Source organism: Varanus komodoensis, unplaced genomic scaffold, assembly GCF_004798865.1.
Source record: "Varanus komodoensis strain SLA01 unplaced genomic scaffold, ASM479886v1 scaffold2, whole genome shotgun sequence".
In the NCBI taxonomy this organism is placed as follows: Eukaryota; Metazoa; Chordata; class Lepidosauria; order Squamata; family Varanidae; genus Varanus; species Varanus komodoensis.
This window is the reverse complement of record NW_025335568.1, coordinates 8,943,051-8,966,443: the sequence shown is the minus strand read 5'-3', so window position 1 is coordinate 8,966,443 and position 23,393 is coordinate 8,943,051. Positions and strand designations below refer to the sequence as shown.

General features: G+C 41.0%; 1 protein-coding gene across 4 annotated transcripts in view; it reads left to right on the top strand.

Moving 5' to 3' along the window:
* The window catches only part of CNOT6L (CCR4-NOT transcription complex subunit 6 like), a 59,587-nt gene that overhangs the window by 19,210 nt on the left and 16,984 nt on the right, over nucleotides 1–23,393 (top strand). For 2 of the 4 annotated variants that reach the window (XM_044429455.1, XM_044429456.1), the window contains exons 2-7: nucleotides 12,561–12,682; nucleotides 14,235–14,421; nucleotides 15,738–15,823; nucleotides 17,961–18,050; nucleotides 19,670–19,738; nucleotides 21,931–22,088. In XM_044429455.1, coding sequence (XP_044285390.1) covers nucleotides 12,571–12,682; nucleotides 14,235–14,421; nucleotides 15,738–15,823; nucleotides 17,961–18,050; nucleotides 19,670–19,738; nucleotides 21,931–22,088 — 702 coding nt within the window. In that variant the 5' untranslated portion in view covers nucleotides 12,561–12,570. Of the gene's footprint in view, nucleotides 1–11,959; nucleotides 12,303–12,557; nucleotides 12,683–14,234; nucleotides 14,422–15,737; nucleotides 15,824–17,960; nucleotides 18,051–19,669; nucleotides 19,739–21,930; nucleotides 22,089–23,393 lie in introns of those variants that run through there. The other 2 variants (XM_044429457.1, XM_044429458.1) reach the window with 2 other exon arrangements.

Genomic DNA, 23,393 nt, shown 5'->3' with positions numbered 1-23,393 from the left:
CTGGTCTAGTGTTTAAGAGGCTTGTGGACCAGAATAGCTCATGTCTGCAGTAACTTATAACTCTAACTTACTGGGAAGTAGCATGTAACGCTGACCAAAGTGTCTACAGACACATGTGCTTTCCCAAGAGTTATTTTTGTATTGTTTATTATACTTGGTATGCATTGGTCAAGGTGGGTTTTGCAGAAAACTTCCCATGGGAACACTACCAAAACATCAGAGGTAATGGGAGATTGTAGTGTTTTTCTTTTACATATGTATAGCTGTCTCTTTGTGGTATGATTTCAAACTGTGTTTGTGTGCCCTGCTTATTATAGTCATGTTTTAAGTAAACAGTTTTACACTGTCCTGGCTTTATGGCATTTACATAAAGCAGGCAGAACAAAACTTCACTGAAGTCTAGATACAATATTCCATATGCAAACATTAAGGCCTAGTTCACATGACTGACAGAGTCCACTGTGGGTTGTTTAAAACAGAGTGAAGTATGGTGTGAGTTGATGAGTGCCAGCCAACATTTAAACAATCCTTGCAGAACTCTGCAACAGACCACAGGGGACAGGACAGTCACACAATCTACAGTAGCCAGGTTCAGACAGAAAAACGTATTTGGGGATTGAATATGCAGAATGTTAGGCAGCATGCACCATGGCTTACCAAGGGTTAAATAGCCCCTGGTAGGCTTTGTGGGTTATGTAAGTCAAGTCTAAGTCAAATGCTTGGATTGCAAGCAGATGCAGGGGTGAGACAGGGTGACAAAAATCCCCATTCACCTTTACACATACAATTTGAAATACATACAGGAAAACTGCACCAAAATCTTGTTACGCTATTTTAGGTATTGATATCTAGCCTCTTGGGACAAAGTGTTCAGAAGGCAGTTTTCAAAACAGCATGAAAATACCACAAAATATAGGAAAGGGATTCCAGGGGCATGGGCCACCACTGAAAAGACCGATCTATGCTACCTACCATCCTACGTTCCCCTAATATCAAGCCAAGGTGGATATGTCTTTGAAGTGAATCACAGCCATTGGATAGGCTCATATGGGTGTAGGGCAGGTGTGAGGAATTTGCAGCCCTCTAGATGTGTTAGTTAGCATAGCCAGTGGTGAAGGATGATGAGCCAGAAGTCAAAACTCTTGAAAGGCCACAAGCTGCACACCATGTCACATAACCAGGTCCCAATTTCTTTAGGGATTTAAAGATCAAAAACAGAATGTTAATTTGATTTTAGAAAAAAACTGGCAGACAGTGTAATTGAAATAGGATGACTTTAATATGTGCTTTCCCAACCTTTGTTCTCTAGATTTCAATAAGGGCATAAAAAGAGCTCAGCGTGCTTCTCCTCCAGCATTCTGTTCAATTGATGACCCAGCACCTCCCCAAAGGAAACTCACATGTAAGACCTGAATGCAACAGTACCCACCCATCCATGTTCCCCAGCAACTGCTGGGTTGAGGTATACAGCCTCTCATGCTAGAGGAAGCATATAGGCATCACAGATAGTTTTTTCCTCTTTGAATGGATTCATTCCCCTTTTAAAGCCATCCACATTGGTTGCCATAACTTAATCTTGTAGATGTGAATTCCATACGTACTATGACGAATTCTTCCCTTTTATCTTTCCTGAATCTCCCTCAGATCAGCTTCATGTGATGATCTCAGGTCTTAATATTCTGAAAAAGAGAACAAGTATCCACTTTTTCTAGTGCATGCAGAACTCACCAATTTCTCAATGAAAGTATCCTAGATGTTTTAACCCTTTCTCATAGAGCAGGGGTCCTCAAACTTTTTCAACAGAGGGCCAGTTGACAGGTGCCAGCAGTGGCCATGGTACTCCTTTCCCTTGATTCAGATCCCTTTTCTGCTTTCTTTCCAACTTCATAATAGATTTATTTAAATTGAACTGCATTTGCCATTTTGAAACACATTTTGAGACATCTTTTTATGTAAACACCATTTTAAGAATTAATTTTTAGATTTTTAGATGTAACGGTTGCATTTTATTTTATTTATTTTATTATTTTATCCATTGTAATTTTTTCATGATTGTGATTTATTCTCTTTTGTTTATTATCAGTTTGATGTTATCCTGTTAGTAATGATTGTATTTATCATGATCTATTCATTCCTATTTCTTATATTATGGATTGTATTTTTATTGTTTTGATTTTATACTCTGTAAGCCATCTTGAGACGTTTGTGAAAAGACGGGATAAAATGTTTTACTAAATTAAATTTTACTATACCAGTGATCTCTTGGGCTTCATACTACCTTTCCCAACTTGTGGCATACATATCATCTGAGCTTCTCTTGTTGTGGTTTTGAATATTCCTTAAGTGTTTTGAAAGGATTTAACCAGCCTGACTTCCCCTTTCAGCTTCCCTTTTACCAGTACCCCCATTTTATAGAAGTTTCCTCTTTTGAAGTCACATTTGACTGTATTGTAACTCTTTAGTAATATTCTACCTAAATGTATATTAAATTGGATAGTACTCTGGTTACTATTTCCAACCAGTTCAACAGCATTTGCATCCTGTGATGTAAATTAAATCTGTGGCTTGCCTACCCTCTAGTTGATTTCACAACTAAGTGTTCTAGGCCACAGTGTTCAAGGACATTGAGATTTGACCTCCTTGTCAGAACTGGAACATGCATTATCCAGTCATTGTGCAGGTAGGTGGAGCCACCCATTATTTCAGCCCTTTTTATTTTTTTTAAGACCTCCCTAATTTTATTCTCCATCTCCCCTTGAGCATTCTGGTCTGGGGGACAATAGCATATTCCCAAGACTAAATTAGTTTTGGAGCCAGATGATGTCACCCACAGCGCTTCAGTTGAGGAGTCTGCACCATTTAGACTATCAAGTCTGTTGTATTCTAGGCCATCTTTGATGTACAGAACAACACCTCTTCCAGTAAATGCTTCCCTGTCATTCTTACAGAGTTTATATCCAGAGCTGATTGGATATAAGGATCCTACTAGTTCACTTGATTCCACCAAGTTTCCATAATGCCCACTATATCTAGATTCTTCTTAATAGTCTCTGTGCATTATTTCTATGGGTTCTGCGCTTGCATGGACCCTCATTTTTGGAAACTTAAGCTGAGGAATTTAGCTTGGGAACCCTCCTTCACTGTCCTGTTCACAGGACCCTAGCGGGTTCCAGCCTATTCCATCAGTTCCCCTTCTATTGATGTTGTGGTTGCCTTATTGGAAATTTTCCTGTCTGTTTGGACTGTGTTCTTTCTCACAGCCAAGGGTTGGGGATGGTGGTGTGTGTTTGTCTCATTTCTGTACCATCCCATCCCAAACTCTCTAGGTGGTTTCCAGCAAGATATAAAACAAAAATATGTAATACAATACAAATAAGATGAAACACTATATTAAAATTAATTTAAAATAGCTTTAAAATACAGTAAAAATACAATAAAAAGACCTGGCAAGAAGAATTGCCAGGATAAATCCTCTCAGGCCTCAGATGACCAAGGAGGACTTTAAAGGCTTCTGCATAGAGGATTGTCTTGACCTGGTGCTGAAAAGATGCCATATTTGGCAATAGGAACATTTGGGCCACATTTGGTTGTTGCTTAGTTGCCACCCTCTGAGGGGTTGAGGGGTTGGCACTTGGAGGAAGGCCCCAAAGATGTGCCTGTGACCAAAATTATGATTATGCCTCTCAATACTGATAATGATCCAGAAACTGCGTGGCAGTACTTGGTACTCTTCTCCAGAACCAGTATCCTCTCTTCCACCATTTCCAAGGGCCTCTCTGGTTGCAACACATCCTTTTCCACCTCCAGCCATAAGTACTGAGCCATTAACGAGGGCAGGTTTATCCATCTCATAGTGCGCACTGGGATCTTTATCTGTCTTCTCCAAGTTTATCATCGATAGAATGCCTCTCCTATGCCAGGGGCATGTGTCAGCATTTCAGACTAGGCATCCTGCTCTTTGGTCAGCCCATTGCTGTCTCCATCTGATGCTGCTGTGAGCAGTCACAATTCTGGCTCACATTCTGAAGACTTTGAGGTTTTCTGTGATCAAAAGTTTAAAGTAGTACATTTCTTTAATGCTAGAAATTGAGCAACCAGCATGAAAAGCAAACCCAGTCTTTGACACAGTTTACACCAAGGGAGCAATTCCAGTAGCAGTTCCTTTTCTGCCAGCTGTGCTACAAACTGTTCAGCGATCATCCATAACTGCAACATCAAAGCATTTGTAGAATATGTATAGGATCCAGGAAGAGGATTCAGCATGTTCCCTTTTCAAACAAGGCATTCTCAACTCTCCTATATGGCTTCAAAGCCTCCAGTGTTTGCACAGAAACATCCATACACAGTGTCCCTCCCAGATGTTTCTGGCATGTGTGTCTTCTGCTATGGGACTTGACTATCATGTTTCATTATATGGTTATGGGATAATTTCTCTCTGTTCTACATTCGAGCAATTAGAACATTTACATTTTCATCAAGCTGTCTGTATTGCTAATGACCAAATCTCCCTATGCCCCCAAGCCTTCCCAAGCTCTCCCTCTTCCTCAGAATGATGCCCCCCTTCCCCAAGGCTGAAATTCTTCATGATAGCAGAGCTATCACACAGTGATTAGGACCCTGCTGTTAGCTCCTCGAAAATAGCTCCTCGAAAATCACGTTCTGCCACCTCCCAAGTTCTCTTAGATTCTACAGATCAACTACTTTGCCTTCAAGGGAACAAACTTGTTCTCTTAGAGTCAGGAGCTCACTGCATCCAATATGTGTATACACACAATCATGTTCTGTCCAGATAGTAAATACTCATACATGTGGCAGTCAGTTCAATACACTGGATAACCCCCCCCCCCCGCTTTTGGCTTTCTGCCTTCATAACTCTCTTTAATGCTGTTATTGGGTTTGTTTACCTGGGAAATTTACATTGCTAACTAAGAGAAAGGGGGGATTTACTTACAGTAACATGTTTATAATTACTGTATAGGGCAACTCCCATAATCCCCAATTAGCATGCCAATGATTTGTGCTAATGGGAGCTGTTGTCCAACAATATCCAGTGATTAAGGTCTAGCTCCTGCTAACATCCTGTGGCTGCACCTAGGCCAGAACTCACCTGAGCACATATCTAGAGCCACATGGAACTAAAAGCACCTTGAGATTAAGGGAAGAACAGCTGATACAGGAAGCACCCATGTCCCTTTTCTGATGCAGAAGTGCTTTGCAAAGGGAATGCTGCTGGCTTGTAGTTTTTCTTTCCAGTAATAACATGAGTTGATGGGGGACTGGATTGGTAGTAAAGTTCTCTAGCATTAATAACTGACAGCTGTGAAAAAGGAAAGAAGGTAGCCATTGTGCAGCAGAGGGAATGCCAGTACAGTTCTGGACTTTCTCAGATTCATCTAGATAGAATCTTGGGATTGCTTTGCGTAAAAATCTTTCAGCATGCTTTTTACCTTATTTAAGAAAATGGTATGTACACTCCCTGTGAAACCATAATTCGTTTAACACAAATACCTATGTATGCACTCAGAAAATAGCTGGAGCTGGCAATGATTTCCTTCCACATGTACACTTAATGAATGATACATGTTTTTCAGTGATATCTGTGTAGGAAACCATCTTTTAGTGAAGCAGCCCTTATATAAGTAATTACACACCATATATTTTAATACATACCATCCCATTTAGAGTTACAATAAACCCTGCCTTTTTTAAAAAGCAGGGCTGGAAAGTTTGCTGTGACTCATTTAAGGTGAAAATAACAATGGGCAATATCCTATTGTATGTACCAATAGAACTGACCATTAGCACAATGGACACTTAGCACTTCAAAAATAACCTTGAAATGAGCTGGAATGTGGCAATTCAGCAGATTTCAGAAGGACTTGTTCTGACAAAGACAAGAAACAAATCTGAATTGCTAATTTGGACTGGCACAAGTGGTCGGTCCTGCTGGAGGAGCACAATCAACAGTAGTAGAGCGGCCGAGTGGATATTTCCCAGAGATTCTTTTACAGATCCTTTAAAAGGTTTTACCAATTTATTATAGCACAAACCTTTGTGGGCTGTAATCACTTAATTCAATGCATTGACGAGGGACATGTTTAGACAGCACATTTTTAGTTGCAGTTACAACCATGGCAGTCCTCCACTGTCAGTTCACATGCCCTCAGGAGTCTCAAACCCCTGTCTAAGAACCTGTCTGTGAGGTTGGCTGTGAACACTTGAGTGAATGTTTTAATATAGTCAAATATTGATAACTTAATGTTATTTATTAATGTGGTCAATCAGCTAAGACAGAAATGTGTGTTGATAGGACAGGAAAAAAGGCCAGCCTGAATCTACCATCCGGAGCTGCATGGCAATCTGGGCTCCCATCACAGCATCCTATGTGGGTACGCAATGAATAGTGTGTCCTTTGCAGAATTAGCCTTTTGAAGAAGCAAAATTGAGTTAGGTCAACTGTTCCTTGGTCACCCCTTTTTAGAAGTTTTCTATAATACCAATTTCAGAAAGGATGGGCATGTACATTGTTTTGGCAAGTGCATTTTTTGTAGTGTGAACAAAGAAATGAGTTGTCTTCCTTCTTGGAGGCAAGCTTTTTTAACTCAACAAGCTGATCAAGATATCTGGGAAGTTGTTTGTAAATGTCCTCTGGTAAGCTATCATTCATCTACCATGAATGTCCCTTCACGCCAACCTTACCATCTCTCTCAGACAGCCTTCTCCATCCTAGTGGCCTCAAGATATGTTGGATTCAACTTCCACGAACCCCTGCCAGTTTAGTCATCTGGGAAGGCTGCTGTAGGGATAAACAAGTCTGGAATGCAAAAGGATTCATTCATTTTTTTAGTCTGCATTTTGCACTTAGACAGGGGCTGGAGCTTTCATGTTGCTTAAAGTAAATACTTTTTAACACTTGAAATCAGTAATTAAGATTTAGAGGATAAACATTAATGATTTTTAGCTTGATATTGCCCTGTTCATTGATGCTTCTGATTACAGTCAACAGCTGCTGATTCACCGAAGAATTGGAGGCAAATACTATATATGTCCATAGGACTTTGCCTCTTTTTGTTTTGCATATTCATCTTTAAACAGAGTTTGTCTGAAGACTGGAAGCTGCTATGTGGCGCTTTTGTAATGAGCTCTGCAGCTGTTCTGCTTTGTAACTTTTGCTGTCTCCACATAACTGTAAAGGAATTAACGCTTTTCTTTATTTTAATGGGAAAGTACTTAAAAGCTAATTGCGGTTCTATCAATTAAAAAAGCCAGCAAGCCTTTGCAGTTGCTTTAGTGCATTTCAAAGCCATGCTTGCATTTACTGGACTGAGTATTGTCCAGTTTATGCATTTGCTATTGCAGTCAAGTTTTTTTTCCGTAGGGCTGCAGTCCTATGCACATTTATCCAGAAGTAAGCTATACTGAAATAGTGGTATTTCTTTCTTTTTAAAAATATATTTATGTTTTGCTGTGTGTTACACAACAAAACCTAAACAGCATAGTGAAAAGAGAGGGGAAAAGTAAGGTAAAATATTACAGTTTTCTTACACAAGATTTAAAGAAATCCATCACAGTAAATACATATGTTACATATACCTACATATTTTGTATGTAGCAAGATATAATTGTGCATAAAGTTCAACAAAGGCAACCCAAATATCTATATATTTGACCATTTGTAAATGACTCCTAAAGGCTACCTGTGCAAAAATCAAAAATTTCACTAAGTCCTCCATCCACTGTGTAATCACCAGTGGCCTTTTACTTTCCATTGTTGTAGTATTAGTATTTCAGCTATTAAAAGGGCATGGAAAATGCATTTGTGGTTACCTTATATTAAATTTCAAGATAAGGTAGAATATTAAGAAGGACATTGAATATTAAAGAATGTGCTGTTACAAAATTTATCTAGGTTATTGCCCTTTTCTCAAAAGGAAAAAGCCATTGGACATTGCCAAAACATAAGAATAAGATAAGCATTAGAAGTATTGGACTTCTAACACTTGACTGATTTAATTAAGACCTCATCAAAAAGATGTGGTGTTCATAATATTTGAAACATTTACGTAATCCTTTGAAATTGATGACAAAGAGAGACACCATCGATTGGACAAAATGGGGTGCTCCATTTATTATTCCATTCTTGCTTAAGATCCCGTTTAGTACATTTATCCACTGATAATAGATATTTTATTAGCCTAGGCTGTGGGCTGATGGAGCTCTTCAACCTCAGTCAATACTTTCAAAGGCTCAGACAGCTCTGAATCTGTGCAAGCTAGATTCTAGGTCAAACCCAGATTCTCTGGCTGGCAATTTGCAATAAGCACACAAAGTAGAAAATAGCAGAAAAAAATTGTTTTGGGGTGCTATCAGTTTTTTGTAGGAAGCTTGCATAGGAGTTTTTTATTACTTCTTTGGTATCTGTTGTTGGAATGGAGACTTGAATGATGGTTATGTTGATAGCTTTTTCACAAATTTTAAGTGTTATGATTTGGTGAGGCTTTGCATTATAGCCATTTACTGCTTGCATGACAGCTTGCCTCAGTATTAGAGTTACTCTGTTTCTTCAGAGTTTGTCATTTCCAGAGTAAAACATTTTGTGTTTTCTGATGGAAAATATTCCATTCTAGTTCACTTTAACTCACCTACACCAACTACTGTGATGTTTAACTAAACCATTTCTTGCTTTACGGTTTCCAGTTTGCCTTGATTCATACTTATCACTTTCCAGGTTCCAGTTGTATGTGTTGTGCAGCATCTTTCACCTCTGTGCATGGCAGCCACTAGACTTCCTGTCAGCTGTGATCTAGTTGCGTCATTAGCAGCAACACTATTGCTACTTGTCCTTTGCCCTTCCTCAGTAGCTGATTGAGTGCCTTCCCACCTGAGAGTCTCAATCTTCTGACAGTATCTCTTGTTTCATTTTAGATTGTTTCATCACAGGGTTTAAAAGTAAGCATATTCAGAAGTAGTTTACCACTGCCTTCTTCTGCACAGTCCTAAGCAGAGCGTCACTGCCACTGTCTGTAAAAAATCCTCTGCCAGTGTTGCTTTCAACCACCGCTGCTGCCCAGTAGCTGCCCTTCAGGAGTTTCTTTGACCCAATCACTATTACAGATAGCCCTTCTCTTATGCTGATGTGAACATTGCAGCTGAACAGGGTGGGGAGCCAGTGTGGTGTGGTGGTTAAGTGTGTGGGACTGGGACTCAGAAGATCTGAGCTCTAGTCCTTCCTCAGCCACAGAGCTAACTGGGTGAGTTTGGGCCAGTCACAGACTCCCAGCCCAGCCTTCCTCACAGGATTGTTGCTGTGGGGATAAGTTGGAAAGGAGGAGAATTATGTAAGCTGTCTTGAGTTCCTTGGAAGGAAAAAATGTGGGATGTAAATCTAATAAAAAAATAAATGCATCTTAGTCTGGTATCTCACCTTTGCTGGTTCCGCTTTGGGTGACCCTGCTAGAAGACTAGCCGAGAGACAAAGGCTGGCATCCTGGCAATATTGCTCTTGGTTTATCTGGCACTCACATCCCGGCAGCTTATTAAGATATGCTAATAGTAAATGCTTCAGAAATGAAAAGTTAGTGGCACCCTGGATAGAAGAGTGCAGAGATAGAAATGTATTTGTGGTTAGGCTGTGGGATAGCAGGCTTCTCTTTACCAGACAAATACAGTAGTCCCCTGAAATTCGTGGGGGTTGTGTTCCTAGAGCACCCGCGAATTGTGAAAAACTGCAAATTTTGAATATGGTGAAGGTTCATTGCCAGAAGCCTTAGAAAAGGGGTCCTCGAACTTTTTGAACAGGGGGCCAGTTGAAAAGTGCCGGTGAAGGGCATGGGCCGCCAAGGCGGTGCAGGCGGGGGGCACGGGCCAGGCTGGGGGGCGGCGAGGCAGAGGCAGGCATGCACAGAGATCGTTTTCTCCGAGCAAGTCCAAACTGATCTCCTTGTGCTCGCAAGGAGATCAGTTTGGACTCGCTCAGAGAAAACTATCTTCCTGCGAGCAAGCCGCTGCATGGTGAGGCACCAGCTTACTCTCAAGGTTTGGACTCGCTCCAAGAAAACCACCTCCTTGTGAGCAAGCTGCCGCATGGAAAATTCCTCGAAAGACTGAGGCCACAAACGCTGAACCGTGACTTCACGGGGATATACTGTGTGCTCCATTCATGTAGGTACTCTGTGGAAACGACTTTGCCCAATTAGTCTTTAAACTTTTGTAACTTTTCTCAGAAAGATACGTGCAGAGTGGTTTACAGTTGCTGGCAGTGCTTTGTTTCCTTTTGTGATGTTGACAGCAGTGTGTGAGAAGCCACGTAAATACGTGATAAAATTGAAGTTTTGAGATGTCCAGTCTTGGAACAGGTTTCTGTCCCTCAGAACATTTTGTGAAAAGGAGGATTTTGGCAGATGTAGCTTTTCTCACTTCATATTGCAACACTGCGCTTGCAGAAGCGTTTCTTTCTCCAAGACAGTTAAAGTCAGAGGATCTTGTGGGTTCAGAATTACAGCAGCTATTTTTTCAAAACTGATAGCTTACATGCGCCCCCCCCCCCCGGATATAATTCTGCTTTCTAGTAGAGTACAACTGTTTTGGCAGTTTATGTTTCCAATGATGTCCTTGGAAATTCCTAGTCTGGAGTTTTAATTTTGTCTTCATTAAATACAAATGCCAACTAACTGTTGAGATAGATATTTTCTGGGAAGGTCATTTGGACATGCTTCAGCTAAATAGAGTCACAATGCATACAGTTAATCAAGACCTTTGTGTGGACACACAGAAGCAGGCATATACTAGGGCTAAGAGCATTAGTTATTGAAAGAAAGCAACATAATGTTTAAATCTATTTTTAAACTAGCTTTTTAGTCAGAGAACCACCAATCCTTTGTGAATGGTGCCTATTGCTAAGTGCAAATGGCAATAAGTTTGCATATCAACTTTTGCTGATCGTGCACCAAATATTATTTTTCAAAGAATAAACTATTTGTCTATGACAGTTTGCAACGAAGAATTGAACTGGGAAATGTCCACCAACAGAGTAGACAACCTCCTTTTCAGACTTGCAGCTGCAGACTCTTAAGACAGCAGCCCTATGATACTGGCAAGGGGAAAAGTCTATTGTAATTGGAATTAATTGGTTACAGTAGGGTACAGTAGAGCTTGGCTCTATCAATTTCCTTGCATTTTTACCTGTTAGGGCCTTTCCTACAGGATAGAGAATGACAAACCTCTTTCTCCTACTGGGTTAGAGTGTGAAGCTAGAACTGAGAAAGTGAATGTTAGGGTAGCCTGTGGAATTGAGGGAAACCAGTGGCTACTACTAAATAGCTGATTGTTTGGGGGATGCCCTCATAGGTTCTTCTGCTCTAAATAATTACACATTTTAAACAATGGGAAATTATGAAAAAGACCCTTAATTTCAGAATTCCTAAATATGAATAGGTCACACTTTATGTTAAGGAGTTTATACTGTCACCCTGTCCTCTCCACCACCCTGATTGGGACTTTTTTACTAGAGGAAGTAAAAATGAGAAAAATTCTCCATATCTTAGTCTGGTATGTATGTCAATATTGAAAGAAAAGTATTCTTTACCAGTTTGTATATTTGTTAGACTAAGGAACAATACAATTAATTATGTGCTGTATTCCAAGGTTGGAATGCCTTTCTATTTAAATTACAAGTTATATTTAAGCCACTACTTGTCAGTGAAAAGAAAGTAGCAACCTCATTCTATGCCATAGAATAGCAGCTAAATCAAGGCATCATGATAGATTTTAAAACATGGATGGTAGCCCTTAAGCACATTCATTCATTCATTCATTCATTCATTCATTCAAAACATTTGTATGCTTGGGATATGGGACATTGTAAACCTTATAAGCAAATATAATTTAAATTCGTTCATTAAGGTGAGATGATACTTTATGAAGTAACTTGTGGCTTGTTTGTTTTTTAAACATTGTTTATGAACAAAATATGGCTTCAGGGTTTGTTTGGGTTTTTTTTTTGTCTGCTTGTTTAGTCTGATTCTTACTTCTCCAGCACTGGTTTAGGGGCCAAAGTAAACATGGCAAGAGCAGTTCTCTGTGTTTAAACTTTTAACTGCCCCAGTTGAATAGAAACTGGGAGGTGGGGTCTGATTTTTAACCGCAAAATTGTTGAACAGATGAGGGGTACTAAATGTTCCTTGTGTTTTTCACTTATTTCACTGCAGTTCCTTTCCCTGAGCATCTTTGGTCCAGTTGGAATCACTACTGTTTTCTGAGTGTGGCTGAGATCAAAAGTACTTGGAGAGACAATTTTCTGGGAGGTGACTAATGGGTTGGGGAGGATTCTGTATAGTTCATGCCCATGCCTCTTCTGCCCTTATTCAAACTCACCCAAATTCTTCCTTTTTTCGGATAGGACCAGTGCTTTGCTTAAATACATAGAATGGCTGCCATCAAGTCTTGTTTTGCCTTCAATTAATATAAGATTTCTGCTAAATTTTTGTGCAGGAGTTCAGTTTGATGGGTCTTTTAATGTTGGGAGATTTGTTTGTAACTTCATTTTCTGGTTCACTTTTCAGACTAACAGGGATGCCAAAGGAAAAATATGATCCTCCCGATCCTCGCAGAATTTATACCATCATGTCAGCAGAGGAGGTAGCCAATGGGAAGAAGTCCCATTGGGCAGAATTGGAAATCTCGGGTGAGTTACCAGGTTGAAGGTGGTGGATTTCAGTTCCTTTAGATGAGTTACCCACCTGCTTAATAAGTTTGTGAATAGTTTGTTACAACCTATTATGATATCATCCATAGGAGTCTTACAGTCAAAATGCCAAGCATGGGTTTTGCCTTCAGTCAAGTTGTTTCAAGATCAAAGTGGATATGCTCCATGAACTAACAAAAAAAATCTTTGTAGGAAAGGAAATAATAAAAAACAGAGATGTGCAATGCAGTGGGGTTGTGAGAAACAAATAGAGAAATTGGCACAATGTCAGTGGCTTTTTCCTCCCACACTGCTGGACTTGAAATGGGAAAAAAAACCCTTTTTCATTAAAAAAAAAGTTTACAGTAATATTTTGGGGAAATTGGGGACACCCTTGTGAATTATAATTGAAATGTATGCTTGCAGAATGAAATGAAAGTGAGGAGTGTTAGCTCTGTGCCTGTCCACTCATCTGATAGGAAATCATTCTCCTCCAATTCTAGCTTCAACATCTCTTGAAAGATTGCATCTTTATTCAGCAACTACCATAATAGGCAATTCTATTTCCCAGATCTATTCCTAATATTTCTGCTTTTCTGTGGGAGAATTTAAAGATTTTCATGGCAGAGGGTAGAAATAACAATAATCAGTGCTTTTTTGTTCAAAAAAAAAAGGTGCCAGAACTCACCTCTTGGGGTCACACTTTTACTCTAAAAAAGATTTTCAATTCACCAACTTTTTTTTGAAATAAAGAACTTATTTCCATTTTGCACTTAGCCAGTCACTCTCCACACACATAAACATAATGGTCGCTGCCGGCAGTAAGCACTCAGCACGCGACCACAAGACCAATCCCGAGCCGAGCAGTGTCCCAAGCCGAGCAGCGCCCTCACAATCAGTGCAGACACACAAGCAGCCCATAGGCACTATGTTAATGATTTTTGCCGCCGACCTGCTATGCCCAACAGGGCGATTCACAATCACTTGGAAAAATCCATCAAAAAAAAGGTGCTGGAACGCCGTTTTGGTGCATTCTATGACAAAAAAAGCCCTGACAATTATTTGGTTTTGATGTCTTTGATAAAGGTTCTTCATTTCCTTTGTCAAGCCTAACTTACAAATGTTTTGGCTTATAGCCCCCCTTACTCCTCACCAGATGGCAGTGGTGGCTATGGCTGATGGAAGTTGTAGGCCAAAGCCACACATTCTCACCCCTCTTTTAAGTGAAGCAAAGTCTCTAGCTGTAATAAACTGAAACCGAATAGCGACTTTATTTCAGGTTATCATTAGCAAATACTTCTTTCCAGCTGCTTCTCCTACACATGTGCATGCATTTGCATAGAAATCATAGCAAATAGATTATTCAGACTATTAGAAAAGTATTCCCTTTGGTGTGGACTTAGTTGTTATGTGTGTGGCTTGGCTTGATTGATTCCTAGGTTACCAGCACATGTCTGATTTTCTTTCTTGCAAATTTATGCCTTTATGCTTGTTGGGCTTGTAGAAAAAGCTGCCTAAATGCTTAACATGGTGTACATGCTCTTCACTTTAGGTAGAGTGCGGAGCTTAAGTACGTCACTTTGGTCGCTAACGCACTTGACTGCTCTCCACCTCAATGACAACTATTTGACTCGCATTCCACCCGATATTGCCAAGCTTCATAATCTGGTTTACCTGGATCTATCATCCAACAAACTCAGAAGTTTACCAGCAGAACTAGGAAACATGGTATCTCTCAGGTGAGGGCTCTTGTTGTCTCTTCCCGAACAATTGCAGAAAGAATTTTGGCTGCAATTTTAGTCTCACACAATGGTAAAACTGCTCATTAAACTGTATTAAAACTGTAAAGTTTAATCCAGCTGTTGATTTAAACAATTTATATACTTGAAATTCCAGAGATCATTCTAATAAATGTTTAGGTTTCTTTTTGCAAAACGTTGGATGGGACTGCATGGTACAATGCTCATGTTCTGGCAGTTTGTGTTGAGAAATTTTGGTGGGGCAGCAGACAACATGACAATGGGTATGCTTTGCTGTATGTTACAGTGTTGGAATGGGTGCTTTCAACTTTGAGCAGCCTTGTAGTTCTAGCATTTGTGTGCCCTTTCTCCAACACAACACTTATTCTCAAAGTTAACAATATTCATGGCACATACTGCTAACCAATGTTTAATTTAAATTTTCTTTTGTTGCCCTACCCATTGTTCATCTAGTTGACAGGTGAATATACCATGATGGGTTTTCTCAATGCCTCTCAATGCCTTTATTTCCCTTATTTACTGGCTCCCTCTCTGTATCCCAACTGCTTTTGTGGCACTGCAGTAGTGGCATGTAAAGGAGTTGTGGGGCGGGGGGTTACCACTGTTGTCCACTGCCTCTGTAGCCCAGCAAAACAACCCATTAACAACCCATGATTCTGGGTTCACATGTAATGGCAGTCTGTGGTTTCAAAAACCCACAGTTTATAACCCAACAACAAAATATGAGTTTTCTTCATGGGTTGTTTGTGTTGAACAACCCAGAGTTAACCTATAGTTCTGGATTCACTCATAATGACAACACACAATTCAACAAATCATGATTAATTATTCTTTGTACAAAAGCTCTTCCTTCGTGGTTCAGAGGGAAATATGAACTTGGATCTTAGAAAAGAAGCTGTGCTTTCTTTCAGAGTTGCTTTCTAAAAATCTGAGAAGTAATGTGGAGTAATTACTGATCCTTGAATGCCCTCGTCTCTTGCTCTGTGTAATCTCTTATCTCAGGATGAAACAAAGGCTGGTTAGGACAGCTTGACTGAGTTGCTGAAAACAGCTTAGCAAGTAGAGATATACTTAGGAATTATTGTCCCTTCCCAATATAACTGATTGCATAAATTCTTAAGCCTTGTAGTGGTTACTCTTTTGTGGGCAGGGCATTGGTTTATGTTGATGTACACAGTCTCTTCTCTTCCTCAGCTTTCCCATCTCATTACTCAGAGAAATAGAAAAAATGGAGTGCAAGAACATACATTATCCTTTTAAAGATGACTTTAATGAACTGTTTCCTTTGATTTTAGGGAATTGCTTTTAAATAACAACTTGTTACGAGTTTTGCCTTATGAACTTGGACGGCTCTTCCAGCTACAAACATTAGGTTTAAAAGGTAAGCGATATATTGCATCTTTTGTATGCAGGCACCCCCCCCCCCCGTGTCACCTAGATTCCCTTTTCCTCACCTTTGCCAATGTCTTGGCTTCTGTTTTCATAAAGAAAAGAATAGGAATTGGGGCAAATCTTGTTGGTAGTTCAGGTATTGGATTTCTGTTTTGTTTTTCCTGTACTTTATCCAGTAATAAATAAATAAATTTCTGTTGTGTGTTTCCCTTTTGATTTTGCTGTGCTCCTTTTCTTGCTGAATCCAGCCCAGGCACTGAGGTGAGGCATTTTACATTGCTATCACCTCTTCCTCAGTGGTTTTATGGAGAAGCATTATAGAGAAATTTCCTTTGTGGAGCGGATTCTTGATTTTTTTTTTTGCTTATGAAAAGGTGCTAATGAGTTATTTGCATTTTTAAGGACTTTGAAATAGGGAGAGAGTGGGAGTGCTCCTGCATGTGTGTTTTCTCTTTGTTGGGTGCTGCCATGCTGCTCTTAATAGTACTGCACCTCTGTAACTGTGAAAGATAATTACAGCAACATTGTCTTCCAGCGAGGCATAGGTTAACACATTTGTATTAACCAGAGTGCTGTGCTTTTGGAGTCCTTATTACGATGTACAGTTCTGAGCCTAATGCTTAAAGGAACAGCTTGTGTCAAGAGTGTGCACGGCACTAAGGAGCAGAGTGAGGGCACCAAACAGCAAAGAATCTTGGTGATAAAGAAACTGCTTTTTAATGGGTCAGGTCATTGCTCTGTACACCACAACTTTTTAAATTCTGACTTTAGCAGTGGCTTTTCAGAGAACCAGGCTCCTGTTCCCTAGTCTTGCAGTCCCTTTCCTACCAGGTAGGTAAGGGCAGGAACCAATATAAAAAGTGCATCACTCATTTTGGGGGAATCAAACCAAGAGAAGAAAGTATGCAGCTATAGGAGGCCATATACCAGTTCTTTGTTGACTGTGAGCATTATGGGCATTTAGATGCAGATAGTGGACCTCCTAAATTGTTTTTTATTTGAAACGGTTCCCTTCAGGAGGCCTTGCAATATAAAAACCTCCCTTTTACGCCATCTCCTCTTTCATGACGGTGGGCAGTTTCCTTCTATCAAATGAAAGACAACAGACACCTGCGAGATTGTCAAGCATGTATTTCATTAATGTCTGTCTCCCACCTGGATGGTCCAGAATGTTGGAGGTGCTGTTGGCACTTGGCCTTCCCTGGAATTTTTCCTCACTTCCTTCAAATCCCTCCTCACACCCCACTTTTTCTGAACAGCCTTTCATTTATTTCTTTAATTCTGATTTCTGTAATTAGCCTTTGAGTATCTGTAGTAGTGTATGCTCCTGCCTCCCTCTTTTTCTTCTCCACTGCTTATTTTGGTTTTTAAGTTGCCTGAGAGAAGAATCATGCCTGTATTGAATGTGTAGCTCTCAAAGCGCATTTATTATGATGCTGGTTTATTAAAAAGTAGCATACCAATCTCTGTTATTAACAATAAAAGGTGCATATTATTTGCCATTGGATAAGAGAACAGGTGGGTTCCGTTCAGCCCAGGTTCCAGTATTAGGAGGGAGAGAAAATCTTATCCACATCCATTTCCTCCATTCCATTCATAATTGTGTACAGCTCTTATTGGTGTGTGCCCTCTCCATCTGTACTCACTTTTTTCCTGTGCTAAAAGCCTCAAACCTTTTTGAAGAAGAGACTTCTTCCATACTTAGTTTCTGGCTTTGCCTTGAGAAGAGAAAGGCCTCTTCATTGCTCCTGAGCCCTGTCTAAGAATGAAGCCTATTTCTTGCGCTTTCTTTCCCTTGCAACTGCTTTTTCCTGTATGCACTGAAATATTTGACCCAGAATTTGGGGGGTGGGTGGGAGAAAATGCCCCTCGAATACTTTCATGATCATCAGTGTTTGGGTCAACATATTTTTTCTGGATAGGGATGGGGATTACCATGTAAATATAAGGTGGCAAGGGGTTGACGTATTTCATTTTAACTGTAAAAATTCTTCACTGTTGTCTCAAGTGGCAGTGGAGTTGCAAGAAATGAGATGATCCTGTTGTAGTTAGTGCTGATTTATTGGAAACGGGAATATAGTACAGTGCAGCTGAACCTGATGTTAAACACCATGCTCTGCTTGCAGGCAATCCTTTATCACAAGATATTCTCAGCCTGTACCAGGATCCAGATGGGACACGGAAATTATTGAACTACATGCTTGACAATCTAGCAGGTAACAAGTGTTTGTTTTTGCTTCAATGCTAGCATACTTTTCAGTTATAATTCGCATAATTCTCCAATTTCATCAGAATGAAATAATCATCTTATGACCAGATATGTGTGTGGGGGGTTATGTTGTAAGTATTTGTCAGAAGGGGACAATGCACACTTAAACATGAAGTGTCTGACTCTGTAGGAGCCCTCACTCTGAGGAGCTGGCTAGGAAGGAAGGGGAAGGATTTGTCCATTGGGTTCCCCCCCCCATTTTTTTGGACAAAAAAATAATTACAATACATCACAACAATAATAATATAACAAAAACACAATAAAAAAAAGTAAATAAAGTGCCCCCACCACCCTGGAGACCAATGCTACCACCATTCACATACCATAACAATTAATAATATATAATATACTTCAATTATTTCCATATCCCTTCAAGAAGTTCATATAATCTTGATTGGGTTTACAGCCTTTGCCTTCAATCAGTAATGCTTTTACAAAATCTTCCCAAATTTCATTATATTTATTTGCTTTCATTAACCCTCTTTTAATTTTTATTTCTGTCGTCAGTTTATCATTAACTACCATGTTCCATATTTCATTACACCATTCATGCCTTTGCAAAACCCAATTCTGTTTCCAATCCATGGGTGAGCAAATCCAGCTTTCAACTATAAATGCTGAATGGAAGAGGGGCGGCGGTTAGGTGTTCTTATTCTTAAAAACCAACAGAGCCCACTTCTTGCTCTTATCTCAGAAAGAGAGCACATGGGAGGTCCTTCTCACCTTGTCTCATCAACACGACTCCAACTCCGCTGCAGCAGTTTCAACTAACTCTGAGTACTTTATAAAGGCCCTCTCCCTTCAACTCCTCCTGCTAGCCCTGTTTCTTGTTCCTGCCAAAGAACACTGGTGTTACTATTTTCTCTCTTTCCAACTGTACGTCAGCATCCAGACTCTTTTTGTGCCTTTCCTCGCTTTCCACACACACAAATGGTGGTCAGTTACCTCACCATCTTTTGGACAAATGATCACAGAAACGACTTTCTTGCTGCTTCATCTAACCTCCCACAAAGTGGATGCTGCTGTTGCTATGTCTTTGGTCCCTGTTGCTTCCCCTTCTTGTTTTGCTTGGCATCTAAATTCCAATGAAGGGGACAAAGGAGCCCTGGATGACCAGTGACTGTCCCAAGTCTTGCACAGGCCAAAGCACTTGCTAGTGCTTGGCATAGAATACATGCAGGTGCGTGCCACGGCCAAGCTTCCGCTCCAGCCTGAAGCGGGATGCAGGCCGCTGGTATGAATCCTGCTGGTTCATCTTTCTTCATGAGGGATGTTGCACATCCTTGTTTGTTGAACCTCTTACGCAGCTGCTGATGCTGGTGTGGGAACATTGATCTGATGGGGGCACAGTGATACAATCAACATTCCCTAGGTTTCTGGTTGTGGCATAAAATCCTGGGGGCCTCTGGAGCTCAAGTAGAGATAAACTATGCAGGGACATGACTGGAGCTACTTGATTCTTTTTTAGATTCTGTAGCTCAGTATGGATTAGATTCTGTAGATCAGTATGGAATATTATCGGGGATAATGGGGCATCTAACGTGCTATAATGTTTTAATATTTCAGTTCATCCGGAGCAGCTGCCTCAAAGGCCATGGATTACATTAAAAGAAAGAGACCAAATTCTGCCCTCAGGTGACTATGCAGGAATCTTTCCTTCAATTCAGAGTGAGCCGTTTGGGGGAAGGGGTTGGGGAGCCATTTTTGGCCGCCTCTGCCACTTTCCCACCACAGGCTATGCTTCTGCTGCTGGCACTGTATAGGAGTCTTTGTTTACTATTGAATTGGGCAGAAAACCTCTATGGTAAGTAGGCCAGACATGGCTTGTACTCAAGCTAAATTTGACCTTTTCACCCATAAATAGGTCAATTTTAGCTTGAGACAAGCTAATTTTTACCAATATACTTTTCTGAGATGCTGAGCAAACACTTTGTTTTGCTATTGCTGCAGCTCTCACCAAGTGGTCACATGCAGGATGCCATGTGGTGTGTTTCCCACCCGTTCTTTAGCTTGTGTCACTGAGAGAATGTCCTGCTGCCCGCAGGCTCGCCTCGATTATTTTTGAAAGAATTTCATTCTCAGAGTTGTTGAGACTGGCTCGAAAGTGTGCAAGTGAGGATGAGGAGATGATGATGTCTATGATGATTATTGTTATTAGGACCATTCTTGCTTGTCAAGTTTTACTCCATTATGATAAGCACAGGAATGTTCAGCAGCCCCGATTACACAGTCTGCCTGCTTTACTTCTGCTGTCTAGCCATTGCCTGAGGCAGAAATAGCAAGTTCTCAGGAGGCTCTGGGAGGGGACCGCAGCAGGCAGGGAGAGCTCAACCTTTGTGGGACCCCTGAAAGACCCCAGGTGGGCTCTTTGAGTTTGCACTGTAGCAGCAGCAGCAAGGGAAACCAGCAAGGAGGGCCAGAAGTGGCAATAGCATGGTATCAAAATGCTCAAGCAAAGCCTGTTCGAGTTGTCTAAATCCATACATGTATCTGCCGCTTTTAATCGCCAGGGAACCTGCTCCCCAGCACCACCAATGTGGAAAACGTTTCTCTGTTGCCATTGGAGGGTTCTTGTAGAAGTGCTGCTCATGGCCACTTAACCAGCCATAGGGAAAGGGGAGGCTGCCATAGGATGCTGTGCTCCCTTCTGCTAATCAGCTGCTTAGCAGATTCTGCTTTTAGAGGCTGTGTTGATGTTCGTTGTCACTTAGGTTTGAGAGTGTCACATTGGCAACTGCCCGTAATGCATTTAGACGTCAGTCCATAGCCTCTAGAGTAGCATTTAATAAATAGACCAGGTAACACCTCAGGACACAGGTTAGTGGAATCTTCATGCTTAAAGTTGCTGTTAGAGTTGTAAAATATAATTGCCGGCAGGCAACTGGTTTTACTGCAGTGGAAGAGCCCATTTGTATGGTATGACTCAGTTCTGACTCTGCAGTTTTACCAGTCTGAGTGAGTGGTCCTAAGCATGTATAATGTCAGAGGAGGGTTCTCATGCAAGAGTGCAGGTCTGCTTCCTAAGCGGGGCATACAGAGAAAGCTAGAAGTCCATCACACAGGTATTTGTGTGATCTTGCACACTTGTCCCCTGCTGATGCCCTAGGGATATGGGATTTTATTTGCTATTATTTAAATTTATAAACCACACCTATAGTCTCTCTTTCTCTGTCTCTCTCTCTCTTTGTATAACGTGAACTGTATATATAACATGAACATTAATGTCTGTTCACAATGCATCAGTCTGCCTTTTGAACCTGATAGGTTTTGACCTGTTCTTAGCTAGCTGAACAGTTCTACCGACAGCCAACTGTACTTTGTTTTAAAATGTATCTAGTAGCCTCTAATTTTACTGAAATGTACAAAATTATGTGATATTGATAGATATGCTAGAAACTCACCAAAGTTCTGATTGATAACAGTGTCTCATATGCACACATCTAGGCCGTGTAGGGTTTTTTAATTTATGCTAATATTTCAACATGAACAAAGCCATTTTCCAGGTGATAAAATGGTGACTACAAGCAAGTGTGTACTTGACATGTTTAAAATAAGCCTTCATTTAGCATGTGGAGGAGATTTGATTTTTACAAGTACAATCCTATGGATATTTATGTGTGGAGGGGAAGCCCATGATTCCCAGCATGCCCCATTTTAGGCCTTTTCCCTGTCAAAACATGCACAGGATTCCACATTGAACAATTTTCTGGAGGCCTCTTGAAAAGCGTCCATTTACTTCTTACTGGGGTGAAACACTGTGTACTAAATGTTGAAGTGAAAGGTACCTCATGTGCTAATCAGCAGACCTTTGTTTTCTTTTCCCCCAGCCTCATTTACCGTCATGTGTTACAACGTGCTGTGTGATAAATATGCCACCAGACAGCTCTACGGCTACTGCCCATCCTGGGCATTAAATTGGGAATACAGAAAAAAGGGAATCATGGAAGAAATTATGAACTGGGATGCAGATATAATTAGTCTTCAGGTACACAAAACACAATTCTATGTTTTGCATCTGAAAGTAGAAGGAGTATTTTTCTGTTAAAATGCTGATAGCAAGGCATCTCCATGGATTATATCTAGGGCTGGGACAAACCTTGTTGGGATCTGCAGGGTTCCTGTGGTGCCTGACCTGGTCTTCCAAGGCAAGCCCAAATGGAAAGGACGTCCGTGAACATTTGCAGAGCAGCCCTGGTTGCACAGGCGGCAAAAGGTGGCTGCAGCTGGTGCAGCAGGGGGCTCGGTTGCAGGGAGCTCGCCAGTAAAGCAGCCTCTCCCGACTGCGTGCAGCATTCCCCAAATGGCGGCTGCTCCTGGCACCACCCCCACAACTACGAGTGCTGAGCAATGCAGCAAGCAGGTGCTCCTCTCACACAGGAGTGATGCGACGGGGAGCAGGGGGCGGGTGGCTTCCCTGGGAGCAGCTCTTCCTCACATGCCACAGTGACACTGCTTGCGCTACCCACGGAGTTTGACTCCTGGTTAGCACCTGACAAACACTGAGAGTGCTTGCCAGGAACTAGGACTCGAAGCTGCCGTAAAGCAGATTGGAATCCAGGGAGCCGCAGCCAGGGAGTCCAATGGATTCCTACCCCGGATTTCCCTAGTGCATTCTTCTCTTCCTTGTGGTCTCTGGTATCCCGTGGCCTTCTGCACATGTTCTTTAAATATATGCAAGATATATAACAAATGTCATTAATGCAACAATGGCAAAAGATTAGTGTAGGGCCAGTCTTTCCCCCACACTTAGGCAATTTCATAGGGTCATTTGACTCCCAGGAAATTGGGTGGGGGAGGGGGACACTTTTCTGAGAGTTGTCCAAAATCGGTTAATTTTAATCAGGGAGAGAAGTAATTTGCTATATTTTAAGACAAAATAGAAGAAGGGCTTTTTCGTCCTTCCCTTAACAAGGCAGTGGGGAGTGGGGACTGTTCCACTGTTTTAGGCAGCAGCAGAGCTGAAATTGGAGCAGCCTGGAAATGTTTGCATAGAAGGACCCAACAGAGATTTAGTGTCATTCTTGGGAGCATGTGAGGGGCGGGGGTGGGAGGGCTGCAAACACTTCTGTGTACTGTAATCTGCACTTCTGAGAGCCTTTTCTGTTCTCATCCTGGAACCAGCATAAAACCATTTGGTTTGAGCTGGTATTATAAGGAATGTTTACACTGCAGGATGGATGGATAGATAGAATTATCCCTCTTCCATGACCCTGGAAATGAGGATTGTAGATGCATAGGAAACAGCCTTGTATGAAGTCAGACCCTTGGTCCTTCTAGTTCAGTACCTTCT